The sequence below is a fragment of the Nycticebus coucang genome, chromosome 9 (genome assembly GCF_027406575.1).
Source record: "Nycticebus coucang isolate mNycCou1 chromosome 9, mNycCou1.pri, whole genome shotgun sequence".
In the NCBI taxonomy this organism is placed as follows: domain Eukaryota; kingdom Metazoa; phylum Chordata; class Mammalia; order Primates; family Lorisidae; genus Nycticebus; species Nycticebus coucang.
The window spans coordinates 135338114-135354877 of NC_069788.1; the positions used below are offsets into that span (position 1 = coordinate 135338114).

Sequence of the window (16764 nt, forward strand, 5' to 3'; positions counted from 1 at the left end):
CCAGAGCCACCAAAGGAAGTTGTTGTAGCTCAAACTGTAATATATCAGGAGGTGACAGTTCCAACACCAGGTCAGGATCAAGCTCACTGTCCAGCATTGCCCAGTGTCCCACTTCAGTCTGCGGACCTGGGTCTTACTGTAACTCCAGAACCCATTACAGAGGTTGAACATTCTTCATTCATTCAAGAGACCCCATCTCAACCTCCAGAGCAACCTAAGGAAATTGTGGCTCAAACTGTAATATATCAGGAGGTGACAGTTCCAACACAAGGTCAAGATCAAGCTCAGTATCCAACATCACCAGGCGAAACATTTCAATCTTTGGACCTGGGAATTACTGTAACTCCAGAACCCACTGTGGAGGCTGAATATTCTACAGCTCCAATGACTACAGTTCCTCCAAGGCTCCCTGAGGTGACACTTGCACATCCCAATCAGGTTCAGGATGAAAATCCAAATCCACTTCAGCCTGTGGACCTGGAGCTTTCCATAACTCCAGAACCCACTACGGACATTGAACTTTCTCCAATCATGCAGGAAACCACATCTCAACCTCCAGAGCCACCTAAGGAAGTTGTAGCTCAACCCCCAGTGCACATAGAGGTGACACTTCCAACACAAAGTCAGGATCAAGCTCAACCTCCAGCATTACCCATTATCACACTTCCGACTTTAGGCCCAGTATTTTCCATAACTACAGAACCCACTGTGGAAGTCGAACATCCCATAACCCTGAAGGAGACTCCACCTCCTCCTAAGCTCCCTGAGGTGACCTTTCCACTTCCCAACCAGATTCAGGTTCAGAATACAAAAGTGACTGAAGGTCCAGTTCCATCTTATGTTGTGGAACCAACCTCACCTTCAGGGTCCAATACAGAGGTTGAACCTTCTCCAACTGTGCAGACGACCCCAACTCAGCCTCCAGAGCCACCTAAGGAACTTGTAGTACAACTACCAGTATATCAAGAGGTGATACCTCCAAACCAAGGTCAGGATCAAGCTCAACATTCAACATCTCCCAGTGGCTCAGGTAAAAATTTGGAACTGAGGCTTCTCATAACACCAGTGTCCACTACAGAGGTTGAACCTTCTACAGCTCAGATAAGTACTGCTCCTTCTTTAAAGCTTCCTGAGGTGACGCCTCCACATCCAGACCAAATTCAGACTTGGCAGCCAAACCTGACCGAGGTCACAACTAAACCTTTGGACCAGGAATCTACTGTAACTCCAGAACACACCATGGAGGCTAAACCTCCAAACATGCCAGAGACCCCAACTCAGCCTCCAGAGCCACCTAAGGAAGTTGTAGTTCGACCCCCAGTATATCAAGAGGTGACACTTTCAACACCAGGTCAGGATGAAGCTCAGCATTCAACATCGCCCATAGTTACGGGGCTTTCCATAACTCCAGTGTCCACTACAGAGGCTGAAACTTCTACAGTCCTAACAAGCACAGCTTCTTCTTCAGAGCATCCTGAGGTGACACTTCCACATCCTGAGGTGACACTTTCGCATCCTGAGGTGACACTTCCACATCCTGAGGTGACACTTCCTCATCCTGAGGTGACACTTTCGCATCCTGAGGTGACACTTTTGCATCCTGAGGTGACACTTCCACATCTTGAGGTTGCGGCGACACTTCCACATCCTGAAGTCACAGTTCCGCATCCTGAGGTGACACTTCAGCATCTTGATGTGACACTTCCACATCTAGACCAGATGGAGACTCAGCAGACAAACCCAGCTGAGGTCACAGTTAAGCTTTTGGACCAGGAACTTACCATGACTTCGGAACAAACTAGAGAGGTTAAACCTTCTCCAACCATGCAAGCGACTCCAACTCAACCTCTAGAGGTACCAAGGGATGTAGTAGCTCCAGCCTATTATGAAATAACAGTTCCAACACCGGGTCAGGATCAAGCCCAGCATACAACATCCCCTGGTGTCACGATCACAGTTTTACCTTTGAGCCTGGAATTTGTTGTAACTTCAGCAACTACATCAGAGGTTGAACATCCTGTGGCTCTGGAGACGATGGCAGCTCCCCATCCAGACCAGATTCAGACTCAGCCTCCAATCCCGACTGAAGTTACAATTCAAATATCCGACTCGGACATTACCGTAACTCAAAATTCGTTGCCAAATTACAACATGGAACAAGAGATTGCCAATATCAACACCGACATGAACACCAGCATATGTGAGCTCTGTACCTGCAGAGATGAGACACTGTCGTGTGTTGGTCTCAGCCCAGAGAAGAGACTCCGCCGAGTGCCTGTGCAGGAGCCTGAAGCCTATAATGGCACCTTCACCGTCTTGTAAGTCACTTATCCTCATTCGTTCTCTGCATCCTGCCTCACATGGCAGCCTTTTCCTTGAGACACTTGTGGGCTTTCTTCATTGGTTGACTTTCTGCTTTTACCTTTTACTTGTCAGATTTTCCTTATCCTCATTCTCCTTTGTACTATTGTGCCCCTTCTCCAAACTTTTACCTGTGACGACTCTTTTTTTCTTTATCCATTTCTCTTTAGTCCCATCATATCATTGCTTACCCTCTACTCTTCTGAGTTTGCTTCACTCTCTTCACAGAAGCATATTCCTCTGGGTGGCACCTGTGGCTCAAGGAGTAGGGTGCCAGCCTCATATACCAAGGGTGGCAAGTTCAAAGCCAGCCCCGGCCAAAAACAACAACAACCCAGATCTGTCATTTACTAGTTTTGTGACCTTGGGCAAGTCATTCCACTCTGTGGCTCAATTTCCTCATCTTTAAAATGGGGATTGTGATACTTACCATTTCACAGGATTGTTGTGAGCTTTAGGCGTGGGAGTACATGTAATACTTACACGTGTATCAGTGCCTAGCATATATATGAATGTTAACTATTATTATCATTATTCAGTCCTTTAATTATGTCCAGGCCTCATCTTTGTACCTGGTTTCCTGTATGTAGTGCCCAACTCAGGGCAGAGTATGACATTATCTCTAGAATATGAAAATGATAGGTAGGAAGAAAAGAAATAGGCATCAAAAGGGAGGTGGTTTTTAATTAAGTACTAAAGAGATATAGAGACCATAGATGCTGTAATTCACCAGAATCTATAATCATTGAGTTGTGGAGGTCAGGGAAAGTTCCCTGGATAAGCTGAAACTTTGCCTGGGGCTTAAAAAGCATCTATAATCTGTTAAAGAGAAACATTGGGAGTAAAGCCTAGGCAACGGCATGGCTGCAGGAAGGATGGGGATTTAGAAGACCAGTCTTGCTTCCAAGAATTGGGTTAGGAAGCAATGGAAAATGTGATTATGAAAAACCTTGAACATCAGATATGGGAGTTTGAAAGTTATATGCAATGAGGTATGGAGAGCCATGGAAAGTTTTTAAGCAAGAGAAAGAAATGATTAAGTGCCTGTGGCTCAGTTGGTAGGGCGCCAGCCCCATATACTAAGGGTGGCGGGTTCAAACCCAGCCCCGGCCAAACTGCAACCAAAAAATAGCCGGGCATTGTGGCGGGTGTCTGTAGTCCCAGCTACATGGGAGGCTGAGGCAAGAGAATCGCTTAAGCCCAGGAGTTGGAGGTTGCTGTGAGCTGCGTGAGGCCACGGCACTCTACCGAGGGCCATAAAGTGAGACTCTGTCTCTACAAAAAAAAAAAAAAAAGGCAAAGGGATTATTTTAGAATCCATACATAGCATGCTCTAGAGGGGGAAGCTTAACTCAGGGAGACCAAATGGAAAGCTTGTCTAGCAAAATTTAGAAGTAAAGTGAGAAGGGACTAAAGCTGAGTGCTTGTGATAGAAGTGGGAATAAGGTCCTGGGGATACTACAAAGGAAGGACAGGATTTAGTGACCAAATAATGAGTTGGGAGAGGATGTGTATAGGGAAGGGAGAAATCAAATGTGACTCCATGGTTTCTGTCCTGCATGATGAAGATAATGATGGGGGTGGAATACTATGCAGCCTTAAAGAAAGATGGAGTCTTTACCTCTTTCATGTTTACGTGGACGGAGCTGGAAAATATTCTTCTTAGTAAAGTATCTCAAGAATGGAAGAAAAAGTATCCAATGTACTCAGCCCTACTATGAAACTAATTGATGGCTTTCACATGAAAGCTATAACCCAAGAATAGAGGGAAGGGGGAAAGGGAGGGAAGGGAGGGGGGAGTTGGGCAGAGGGAGGGTGATTGGTGGGATTACACCTGCGGTGCATCTTACAAGGGTATATGTGAAACTTAGTAAATGTAGAATGTAAATGTCTTAGCACAATAACTAAGAAAATGCCAGGAAGGCTATGTTGACCAATGTGATGAAAATGTGTCAAACCAGTGTATGGTGCCCCATGATCACATTAATGTACACAGCTATGATTTAATAATAAAAAAAAAGATAATGATGGTGGTAAATAACAAGTGCAGCAGTCAGAGCCAATTTGAGGGAGAGAAGATCAGTTTGGGCATTTTTTTAAATTTCTGAGCATTAAACAACCAGAAAGCTTCTGGTTAAATGGAAATGTGCATTAGGCAGACGACTGTCTTATTTCTACCCCTGCCCCCAACTGGGAAAAATACACCTATAAAGTAAATAGGTAAAATTATTGCTGAGGGGCGGCGCCTGTAGTTCAGTGAGTAGGGCCCTGGTCACATACACCCGGGCTGGCAGCTTCGATTCCGACCCGGGCCAGCTAAACAACAATGACAACTGCAACCAAAAAATAGCCAGGCGTTGTTATAGGTGCCTGTAGCCGCAGCTACTCGGGAGACTAAGGCAAGAGAATTGCTTAAACCCAAGAGTTTGAGGTTGCTGTGAGCTGTGATGCCACAGCACTCTACCCAGGGCAACATAGTGAGATACCGCCTCAAAAAAAAAAAAAAATTGTTGCTGAGGAATAGGGAACAGTGTTAAAGGTAAATATTTAAAGTTATCCACAGAGCTGAAACTGATTGTAAGGCATTTAACAGTTTGCTTTCAAACATGTCATTCATGGATATATTTACACTTTTTTAAAAAAAGTCATGGAAGTACATGTGTGTATGTATGTGTATATGTATATGTGTGCATGTATATATATTGTATACGATAATTTATTATTTTTTATTTCTTCACGGGTTTTCCCTGCACTCTCTTCTAGTATTTTTATAGTTTCATGTCTTAAGTTTAAATCTTTAATCCACCATGGCGGGTTCAAACCCAGCCCCGGCCAAACTGCAACCAAAAAATAGCAGGGCGTTGTGGCGGGCGCCTGTAGTCACAGCTGCTCGGGAGGCTGAGGCAAGAGAATCGCGTCAGCCCAAGAGTTAAGAGGTTGCTGTGAGCCGTGTGACACCACGGCACTCTACCTGAGGGCGGTACAGTGAGACTCTGTCTCTACAAAAAAAAAAAAAAAAAAAAAAATCTTTAATCCAGGGAGAGTCTATCTTAGTTAATGGTGAGAGGTGTGGGTCCAGTTTCAGTCTTCTACAGGTTGCCAGCCAGTTCACCCAGCACCATTTGTTAAATAGGGAATCTTTTCCCCACTGAATTTTTTTAATTGGCTTGTCAAAGATCAAATAATGGTAAGAAGCTGGATCCATCTCTTGGTTCTCTATTCTGTTCCAGACATCTACTTCTCTGCTTTTGTGCCAGTACCATGCTGTTTTGATCACTATCGATTTATAGTAAAGTCTCAGGTCTGGTAGACTGATTCCTCCTGCTGTGTTTTTATTTCTGAGTAATGTCTTGGCTATTCGAGGTTTTTTCTTATCCCATATAAAATGAAGTATTATTATTTTAAGATCTTTAAAGTATGACAGTGGAGCGTTAATAGGGATTGCATTAAAATTGTATTTTGCTTCGGGTAGCATGGACATTTTAACAATGTTGATTCTTCGCAGCCATGAGCATGGTATGTTTTTCCATTTGTTAACATTTTCAGCTATTTATTTTCTTAGAGTTTTTTAGTTCTCTTTGTAGAGATCTTTCACATCCTTTGTTAGATAAACTCCCAAATATTTCATCTTCTTTGGCAGTACTGTGAATGGAATATAGACCTTAACGGTTTTTTCAGCTTGACTACTGTTGGTATATATAAAGGCTACCGATTTATGAATATTGATTTTGTAACCTGAGACACTGCTGTATTCCTTGATCACTTCTAAGAATTTTGTAGTAGAATCCCTGGTGTTTTCCAGATATACAATCATATCATCTGCGAAGAGCAACAGTTGATATATGATAATTTAGACACATAAGTGATTTTATCCATTTATTCATTCATAACTGATATTATGTTCCAAGAGATTGGACAGACGGGAAGTTAAGCTTCTGAGGAGATGCCTTATTATTTGAGCCCATAGCCCCACATTCTTTCTTTCTTTCTTTCTTTTTCTTTTTAGACTTTCTCTTCCACATGAATTCTATTGTGTACAGAAAACAGTGCATACTGGCATGAGGCTCTGCCACATCTTCACATCGTTTCCATTTTCCCTCCTATGGTTTCTCTGATGTTTAATAAGACTGAGGACCACTGAAAACCTTTGCCACATTATCGATATTTGGAAGATTTCTCTCCAATATGAATGTTCGTATGTTAAGGTTTGAGCTCTGGTTAAGGTCATTGCCACACTGTTCACATTTGTAGGATTACTCTCCAGTTTGAATTCTTCTATGCTTAGCATGCTATCAACACCAGGTCAAGGCACTGCCGCTGTCTTCAAATGGAGGGTTTCTCTCTGTGTGATTTCCTCTATGTACAGTGAGGATTGAATTTGAGTTAGAGTTTGCCACACTGTCCATATTTAAAAGGTTTTTCTCCAGAATAAATTCTTCAATGTCTAGAAATGTTCACAAACTAATGAAAGTCTATGCCACATTTTGACCACTGTAGTTTCTTTCAAGAATGACTACTTTGATGAACAGAAAGGGTTGAGTACAGTGTAAATGGCTTGCCCCCTTCTTCACATTTGTGGAGTTTCTCTCCACAAGAAATTCTGTTATGTTCACTATGAGTTTAACTAAGGAAAAAGGCTTTAGTGCATTCTCTAAATTTGTAAGTTTTATGTCCAAAGTAAATTCTTTGAAGTACAGAAAGGTTTGAGTCACAGTTAAAGGCTTTGCCACACTCTTGACGACATTTGTAGTGTTTCCCTCCAGAGTGAATTCTTTGATGTCTAGAAAAGCTTGTGTAGTACTTAAAGGATTTTCCACATTCTTGACCTTTGTAGGGTTTCTCTCCAGAGTGAATTCTTTGATGTCTAGAAAGATGTGAGTGGTGTTGAAAGGCTTTGCCACATTCTTCACATCCATAGGGTTTCTCTTCAGAATGAATTCTTTGATGTACAGAAAGGTTTGAGTCACAGTTAAAGGCTTTGCCACACTCTTGACATTTGTAGGGTTTCCCTCCAGAGTGAATTCTTTGATGTCTAGAAAAGCTTGTGTAGTACTTAAAGGATTTTCCACATTCTTGACCTTTGTAGGGTTTCTCTCCAGAGTGAATTCTTTGATGTCTAGAAAGGTGTGAGTGGTGTTTAAAGGCTTTGCCACATTCTTCACATCCATAGGGTTTCTCTTCAGAATGAATTCTTTGATGTACAGAAAGGTTGGAGTACTTGTTAAAGGCTTTGCCACATTCCTGACATTTGTAGGGTTTATCTCCAGAATGAACTCTTTGATGTCTACAGAGGAGAGAGTGCTGGTTAAAGGTTATGCCACATTCTTCACATTTGAAAGGTTTCTCTGCAGAATCAATTATTTTTCTTGTCCAGAAACGTGTGAGTGTTGCTTGGTAAGTTTGTCACATTCCTTATAGTTGCAGGTTTTTCCTCCAGTATCAAAATTCTCATGGTTACGATATTTTGAACCGTGGCTAAGACATTTGCCATCATTTTCACACGTGTCCAGTTTCTCTCCAGTATCGAATCTTGAGCAAGACTGAAAAACTTGGCTACCTTCTTTGCATTTGGACTGTTTTTTCCAATATGAGTGATCTTATGTTCTGTAACATGTGACCAGAAGTTAGAGGCTTTCCTATAGCTTTTACAATTAAAAGTTTTCTCTAAGGTATATATCATTATTTGTCCATTGAGATTTAACAATTGTCTGAAGGTGTTCAAAGAGTTACTACATTGGAATACTTTGCCATAGGTAGCTGCTAATCATTGGTGAAGTCCACGGTAACATACTTTCTGATCATCACACTTACACACACTTTCCCAATATTTTGTTAAGTTTAAATTCTCGGAGCCATAGCTTTGATATCTGGTCAGGATCATCCCTGGAAATAAAATATTTGTGCCCCACTCTTGAAAACGGTCTTCAGTATAATGAGTATATAGAGCTGGGTGCTTGACTAGTGTCTGGCGTGTCTTCGCCTTCCAGGGTTCTTTGCTTTGCTCCGGACAGGTGATGAGTTCTGGCTTAGAGACAGTAAGACCCAGGAAGAACAGGTTTCTGTAGGTCTCTAACATGACTTCCCCATACAAATGCTGCTGAGCAGGGTCCAAGCAGGCCCACTCTTCCATAGAGAATTCAACAGACATGTCCTTGAATGTTAACACTCCTTTGGATTCTTCCCTGAGGACCTTTTGAATGTCACCAGGAGGGAGGGACGCTGGGCGCTGCAGGCAGACAGCTGCTCAGACAGCTCTGGGCATTTCCCAGCTTCCGGGATGTCCCGGTGTCCTGCAGGTCAATTCTCTGCAGAATCAGAGTGACAGAGGCTGCTGCAGAGACACTTAGGATCCCCAGGAAAGGGAACAGCTGAAGAGCAGGCCGTAGCTCAGAGCCCAACTCCAGAGACAAACGCTGCTCAGAATCCTTGGTGCCGCCTTCTTCTTTCTGGCTGTGCATCATTTCCCAGCTCCCGATATGTCCCAGTACCTGCAGGTCACAGGGTGACAGAGGCTGCTGCAGAGACACCTGGAATCTCCAGGAATCCCCACATTATTTCTTGATTAATTGTGCAAACTAGGAAGCTCATAGCTCTGGAAATGAGAAAACTGGAAGTATTTTCTGTATTTGAATATCTCCTGTGTTTCTTTACAGAAATTTCCAAGGAAATGCTATTTCTTACATTGATGAGAATGTATGGAAATCATACCGTTGGACTGAGAAACTGTGAGTATATTCTCTCCAGATATGAGTACAAAAATTTAGCTGCATTGTAAGATCCTTCCTGGTCCAGAATTTTAAGGTCAACACTTCTAAGGAAAGGTATTTCTTCCTCCACATCTCAAATCAATGTCTGTTGATTATAATTCTATGATTATTTTAAAATTAAATTTGGTGTGCTCTCTTTAAAAGAAAGAGGCAATTTAAATGTATTTTTTATTGTGTAAGTAATACACATTATACTCTTAATATATAAAAACAAAATAACAGGTATAATGGACACCCTCCTTGTGCCCTGATGCCTGGTCCTTGAGGTCACCACTACTCTTAAGTTTGGTGCATATCCTTCCAGACCTTTTCCCAAGTATTTGCCTACATACATATTTACATACAGCAAAATAAATTTTTTGTGTGGCCTTACGTTTTTTGTTTTATAGAAATGGTAACATCTTACAACTTGATTCTTTCACTTCAAGATACATGTTAGATTTTTCTTTCACAGCACTTAGAGGGTTACTCTATTCATTTAAACTCTTGCATCATTCCATATTATGGATTCCATACTATGGATGTGGCATGAATTATTTAATAATTCCCCTATGGATGGATGTTTAGATTATGTCCAGTTTTCTTTTCTTTTTTTTTTTTTTAGAGACAGAGTCTCACTGTGTCACCCTTGGTAGAGTGCCCTGACATCACAGCTCACAGCAACCTCCAACTCCTGGGCTTAGGCGATTCTCTTGCCTCAGCCTCCCGAGTAGCTGGGACTATAGGCGCCCGCCACAACGCCCGACTATTTTTCTGTTGCAGTTTGGTGGGGGCCAGGCTTGAACCTGTCTCCCTCGGTATATGGGGCCGGCACCCTACTCACTGAGCCACAGGCGACACCCTCTTATGTCCAGTTTTCTTGTTAGGTGCATTGCTGCTTCTTTGTAAACTTGGGCAAATATTTCTGTAGAACAGATATCTAGAAATGGAATGGTTGATATGAGGACAATGTAGATATTAAATTTTAATTGTCCTCAAAAATGTTGTGCCAACTTATACTATACTCAACAGAATATGACAGCAATTTACCACTGAGTATTCTCCAACTCTTTGCTGATATGATGGGTGAACAAAAAGGGTCCTGTCTGAATTTGAATTTTTCTGATTACTCTTGAATTTAAATACCTTTATTTGTTAAAAGTTGGTGAACATTTGTGTTTCTTTTGAGTTTTCTGTCCTTTATCCATTTTCCTTTTGAATTGTTTTTATCATTTTCTTATTAATTTATTAAAGCAGTCAATATAGATACATAAGTTATTTTGGAAAAATAAAGTAGTTTGTGTGTCATCAGTTCAACTTTTATAGGTGATCTCTGAGTTTTCGTTTTTGAAAATAGAGATGTCATTTTATTTTCCATTAAAGTTTGTCCCCTTGTAATATGATTCCATTTATATAAAGTTCAGGAAGAGGCAAACTAAAGTATGTTGTGTATGACTGACATATAACAGGTAAAACTATATTTTGAAGACAAGGAAATTACTATAAAAGTTAAGATAGTGGTTATCTTCAGAGGTCAGAGAGAGGGTTGTGATTGGAAAGGGCCTCACGAGCTTCTGGATGCTCATGGTACTCTTTCTTGACGTGATGGTATTACATGGGTACCTGCTTTACAATTATTTAAACTGAACATTTAAGTTATATGCATTTTATGCACATTGTATTTCTCAAAAAAAAAAAAACAACATTTTTTAAATGGGGGGAAAAGCCTACTGACTTCACTTGTAGCCTGACATAGGTCCATGTGGGGCTTTAATAATAACATGTGGGGCTCGGTGCCTGTAGCTCAAGCGGCTAAGGTGCCAGACACATACACCAGAGCTGGCAATTTCAAATCCAGCCTGGGCCTGCCAAACAACAATGACAACTACAACCAAAAAATAACTGGCGGGCACCTGTAGTCCCAGCTACTTGGGAGACTGAGGCAAGAGAATCTCTTAAGCCCAGGAGTTGGAGGTTGCTGTGAGCTGTGACGCCACAGCACTCTACCCAGGATGAAAGCTTGAGGCTCTGTCTCAAAAAAAGCAACAACCACAACAAAAAAATAATTGGGGGGAAAGAGATGAGGAAATGGCAGTTCTGCTGGTCTTGATTAGAACCAGAGTTGGGTTCTAACAGGGATTTTGTGATCTAGAGAGTAGGCATTAAATATACAATTTGGTGGGAATAGTGGGTAGGGGTGTGTGTGTGTAGAGATTTGGACACAAAAAGGAAAATATGAAAAAAGGTTTGAATGAAAACAAAGCAGATGTTGCCACCTTGAAATTAAATAAGAATGAGTGTATTCAATTGGCACCATTACCCAGGTTTCCTCCACAGATAGGAGTTAGTCCTATATGGCAAATAGTTTGCATTTTTATTTAGAAATAACCTCTTCCTTTACACTGTTGGTGGGACTGCAAACTAATTCTACCTCTTTGGAAAGAAGTATGGAGAATCCTCAAAGAAACTCAAATTAGATCTCCCATGTGATTCCTCAAATCCCACTATTAGTCATGTATCCAGAAGAAAAAAAAAAATCATTCAATCATAAAGACATTTGTACTAGGTTGTTTATCGCAGCTCAATTTACAATTGGCAAAATGTGGAAACAACCTAAATGCCACCAACCCAGGAATGGATATACCAAACTGTGGCATATGTATACCATGGAATACTATTCAGCCATTAAAAAAGATGGGGACATTACATCTTTTGTATTAATCTGGATGGAATTGAAACACATTCTTCTTAGTAAAGTATCACAGAGTGGAGAAGCAAGAATGCAATGTACTCAATACTAACATGAGGCCAGCAGATAATCTGATACGTTCCCACATAAGAGAAAAACTCAAATCAATTCAAAGTCTGGGATGGAGAAAGAGGGAGCAGGGAGAGGGGAAGGAGGAGGATGGAGGTGCTCCCACTCAATGGGCCCAAAGTTCGAGTGTATGGCCCACTTCTTGGGGCTGTACACAATTATAAGAGGAACTCTACCTAACTAATGCAAACATTGTAACCTATTTCTTTGTGCCCTCAGATTAACCCGAAACAATAATAAAATCTTAAAAAAGAAATAACAAATAACCTTATCCTTTTTCAGAATTCTCAGTGAAAATCATTTGACCGAATTACATAAAGATTCATTTGAAGGCCTGCTATCCCTCCAGTATTTGTAAGTTAGTTAATCATATTTATTTATTTTTTTTTTCTTTATTTTTTAGTTAATCATATTTATTTATGAGCTTTTAGTGATATGATCTGTAAAGTGAATAAGGGGTTCAAATTAGATAATCTCTAAAACTTCTTTCAGCAATAAAATGCTGCAGTTCTCTAAATCCGTGTAGAGTTTTAGCCCGTCTCTAGCCCATCTCTGTGCATTTTTAGTTTTTAAAATCATGTAGATAAGATACGGATAGAAAAAAACTTTGCTTATAAGGAAAAAGTGGTAATAACATCTGAGCAATTATTGACACCCTATGAACCTTGTTTTATAAGTTTTATATATCATCTGCTTATATTTATATTTAGTCTACAACCCATAGAGCAAATCTAATCCACAGTCTGTTTTTATTTACAGCCTGTAAGTTAAGAATGCTTTTTACATTTTGAAAGGGTCTGTAAAAGAAAAAGAAAGACAAGAATATGCAACAGAGACCATATGTGACCTACAAAGCCTAAAATATTACTATTTAGCCTTCAGGAAAAGGCTAAATTTGGGTGGCGCCTGTGGCTCAAAGGAGTAGAGTGCCAGCCCTAGGTGCCAGAGGTGGTGGGTTCAAACCCAGCTCCGGTGAAAAAAATGCAAAAAAAATAAAAAGAAAAAGAAAGAAAGGAAAAGGATTTGAAAAAGTTGGTTTAGTAGCATGAGAAGAATTAAACTTTAAGTTGTTGCTCAAAGGAAAGGAAAGGAAAATATAGACCATCTACACTAGTTTGAATGCCATTAATCCAGAATTTTTTGATAATTTAATCTGAATTAAATTAACATTTAACTATTAAATAAGCAGATGAATTATAAAGAATAAATATAATTAAGAATATAAAATATTAAAGAATATTAAATATTTAATATAAGAACATTATATTAAAATCATAGATATGATTTAATTTAATCATATATTAAATATATATATTTAAGAGAATAGGCTGGCAGTGAGGATTTCATAGCAGAAATTACTATACTCTTATTGAAAATAGTTGTTTAAGGACAGGTGCAGTGGCTCACACCTGTAATCCTACCACTCTGAGAGTCCAGGGTAGGAGGATCCCTTGAGCTCATGTGTTCAAGTGCAGCCTAATTGAGAGTGAGACCCTGTATCTACTAAAAAATAGAAAAATTATCCAAACAGTATGGTGGGTGCTCATAGTTCCAGCTACTCGGGAGGCTGAGGTAGGAGGATAGCTTGGAGCTCAGGTGTCTGAGGTTGCTGTGAGGTAGGCTGACACCATGGCACTCTGGCCTGATGCAACAGAATGAGACTTTGCCTCAAAAAGAAAAAAAAGTTGTTTAAATTATGGTTAAATGGTATAGCTGGAAATATTTACAATGAATAAGCATATTACCTATGCTCCTAATTCTTCCCAAATTACAAAATGAAAATTTCTCCTGCCTTATTGCCAAGGAGGAAATACTTGCATAGTATTTATTTCTATCTTTTTAAAGATAAGAAGATACTATATCCCTTGCTATGAAAGTCTGAGTTTTATCCTTTGCCCACGGCAAAGAAGTGTGGTCAAGAAGTGTGTACATCATTAATCTTTATTAAGCTCACTAATGTTGCTCTTTAGCAAATAGATTCTTCTTTCAAATGTAGAAGATTTAAGGGAAGTAGGTACATGGCACTAAAAATAGTCCTTTGAATGATCTAACCTTCTAGGCCTTAAAGGCATGACCACTTTTGTACTGGTCTTCTTAGGCACCTCTGCCACATTTGGGGAAAAAAGTAAATGACGTAATTGCTCAATGGAGTAGGCCCTTCCTTACTTCCACAATGACATATGCATATTTTGTAAGCTAATCTTTCATGTTAGGATATATTCTCATTCATTTAAAAAATGCCAACCAATTAAAAAAACAAGAGAATATGCCAACCACTTTGCCTAATATTAGAGTCAGAGAGATGAGTAAGACAGGATTCCTACCCTTCTAAGAACTTAACATTTCACAGGGGAAACAAACATGTAAGCATCAACCATAACGCGACAAGCACTAAGAGGATGACAAAGGGCTGGTTGCAAAGGCCCAGAAGAAGGATACAAAGTAATAAAATTGCATTTCTTTTAAAATAGTTTTTTTTTCTTCTTCTCCTCGTTCTCAGCTTTTCACTCATTTTATAAATACAGTAGAACCTCCATGGTTGACCACCTCCATAATTTTACCTCATTTTCACAGACCAGACATGCGCCACATGTGCTCAGTGGAAGTTCCTTATGCCGACCACCACTGTATGTTGCCTGGTTTGTTATAGTCCAGTAAGTGATCAGCTTAGAGAGGTTCTACTGTATTCTCATGTGTCAATTTTAAACACAGTGGGCTTGCGGATGAGCAAGACCTAATCCCTGCTTTCAAGGCGTTTATACTTAAAAGAAATGGGAGCAAAAATAACTACATTGAAAGGAAGAAATAGCTATGGGCACTAAGAGGGACAAACTGCTTCTGGAGCACAGAAGAAGGCGAAAAGACTTGAGTTTGGATCAGAGAAGATGTTCCTAGAGCAATGCTGCTAGAACAGGATCTATCAGAAGGCCATCAGATATCCTTAGACAGATTTCCTGGGACAGATTTGGGGGGAAATAGTCCAAACTTGGAAAAGGGAAATGGGAGAAAGGCAAAATACAGCAAAGTATTTGAGGAATGCTTTGAGTACCTGTAGAGTGCAAGGAGAGAGAGTAGGAGACTGGAGCCAGACTTTCTAGGGCTTTGAATGCCAAGCAAAAGCCATCGCAGGGAACCATGCTATACCACCATGCTTTACGCCCATCTTAAGTCTGCACCACAAGCACTTGGAGGTCTTGTTAGGCCTTGGTTATGGACTACAACTCCACAGCTACTGATTCAGTCAGTTCAGAGTAAGGCCAACATTTGCATCTTTCATAAATTCCCATATGCTGGTCTTTGAGAATCACTTCTGGAGAGTTCATCTGGTCAATTGTGTGCAGGATAGTTTAGAACAATGGTTCTCAACCTTCCTCATGCCGCGGCCCTTTAATACACAGTTCCTGTGGGTCGCGACCCACAGGTTGAAAACCACTGGTTTAGAAGGAAGAGATACCAGTCAGAACAGAGTGACAACAGCCAGGTGAAGAGCGAGGGATAAACTGGAGTCAAGAGAAATAGTCAACTATAGTTAAGGGGTGTTTTGAAATAAAAATCCAGTTCCGTGTTGCCTTTTGGTATGTCCCATCACTGTACCACCGAAAAAATTGCTTTCATGGAATATTAAGGCAATATAAAACCAAAATGAATTTCTATTAATATGGTATAATTCTGAATTAGTTCAAAGTTATGTATTAATTAGAAGGGTAACTTCCTTTCAAAGGATGTGAAGGGATAGCTTTTATCTCTTTTGGTATTGAACTAGCTTAGAAAAACAGAATTAAACCAGAAAGGTGTAAAATGTGAGGTTATTCCTTTTCATATTAGAAATTATATAGAAAAATAAAAACTTGAAGCTTCTAATCTAGAATTTGATGAGGCTACAAAAGGTTGTTTAATCAAGTCTCCTGCTGCCCAGGGAAAGATTACATCCAAAATCTTTTAAGATCTACAGTTGCATATTTTATTGGTGAAAATCATGAAATACAGGGAGCATTAGGGGGCTATGGAAAGTTCAAATACAAGTCCAAAAGTTTAGAATGTAGACAAAAGCTACATATTCATTATTATCTTTCTAAACTCTACTAGTTGTTCCTACTAATTTGGTATCGAATCAAGGCAATGTCTTCTTTTCACTTTTTCTAGAGATTTATCCTGCAATAAAATCCAATTTATTGAAAGACGTACCTTTGAATCACTACCATTTCTGCAGTATGTGTAAGTTACAAATAGAACTTCATTACATTTGGAACTTTTATTAAACTTATAAACCCTCTGCTATTCATTTTGAAATATGATTAAAATTTTACTAGTAGAAAGTTACTAAAATTATATAGCAAATTCATTTAATCTCTAGCAAAGATTAGTGTGACAATTATTACACAGATCAGAGGGGATCATAATAGAACAATGGTCTCAACTAGTGGGATTTTGTACCCAGACGACATTTGGCAATGCCTGGAGACATTTTCAGTTGTCACAACTGTGGGTATGTTACTGACACCTGGTGGGCAGAAGCCAGGAATGTTGTTGACATACAATGTACAGGAAAAATCCCCCAAAGAATTATACAGCTAATATATCAATAGCACTTAAGTTGCAAAACTCTGTCGTAGAGAAATAAAGATCTCTTAACACAAGTATTGGCTGAGCATTCACTGGTTTGTATCTACACATTGCATGTATAGTAAATATGAAAGTATAAATCATAAGCCAATATCTTCTACAGCGAAATTTCCTTCGTGTACGGAGAAAGTACTGAGGTTATGTTTTGTCATATATAAGTTAGAATCACTGCCAAATGATAAATGCTCTGAAAGAATATATTTTCTTCTTCTTTAT

At 39.8% G+C, this 16764-nt stretch overlaps 1 protein-coding gene across 1 annotated transcript in view; it reads left to right on the plus strand.

The window, feature by feature from the left end:
- Window positions 1-1719: 1719 nt before the first annotated feature.
- LOC128594818 (leucine-rich repeat-containing protein 37A2-like) overlaps window positions 1720-16764 on the plus strand; it is a 41725-nt gene continuing 26680 nt past the window's right edge. The window contains exons 1-4 of the mRNA XM_053603667.1: window positions 1720-2318; window positions 9015-9086; window positions 12208-12279; window positions 16069-16140. Coding sequence (XP_053459642.1) covers window positions 1720-2318; window positions 9015-9086; window positions 12208-12279; window positions 16069-16140 — 815 coding nt within the window. The remainder of the gene's footprint in view (window positions 2319-9014; window positions 9087-12207; window positions 12280-16068; window positions 16141-16764) is intronic.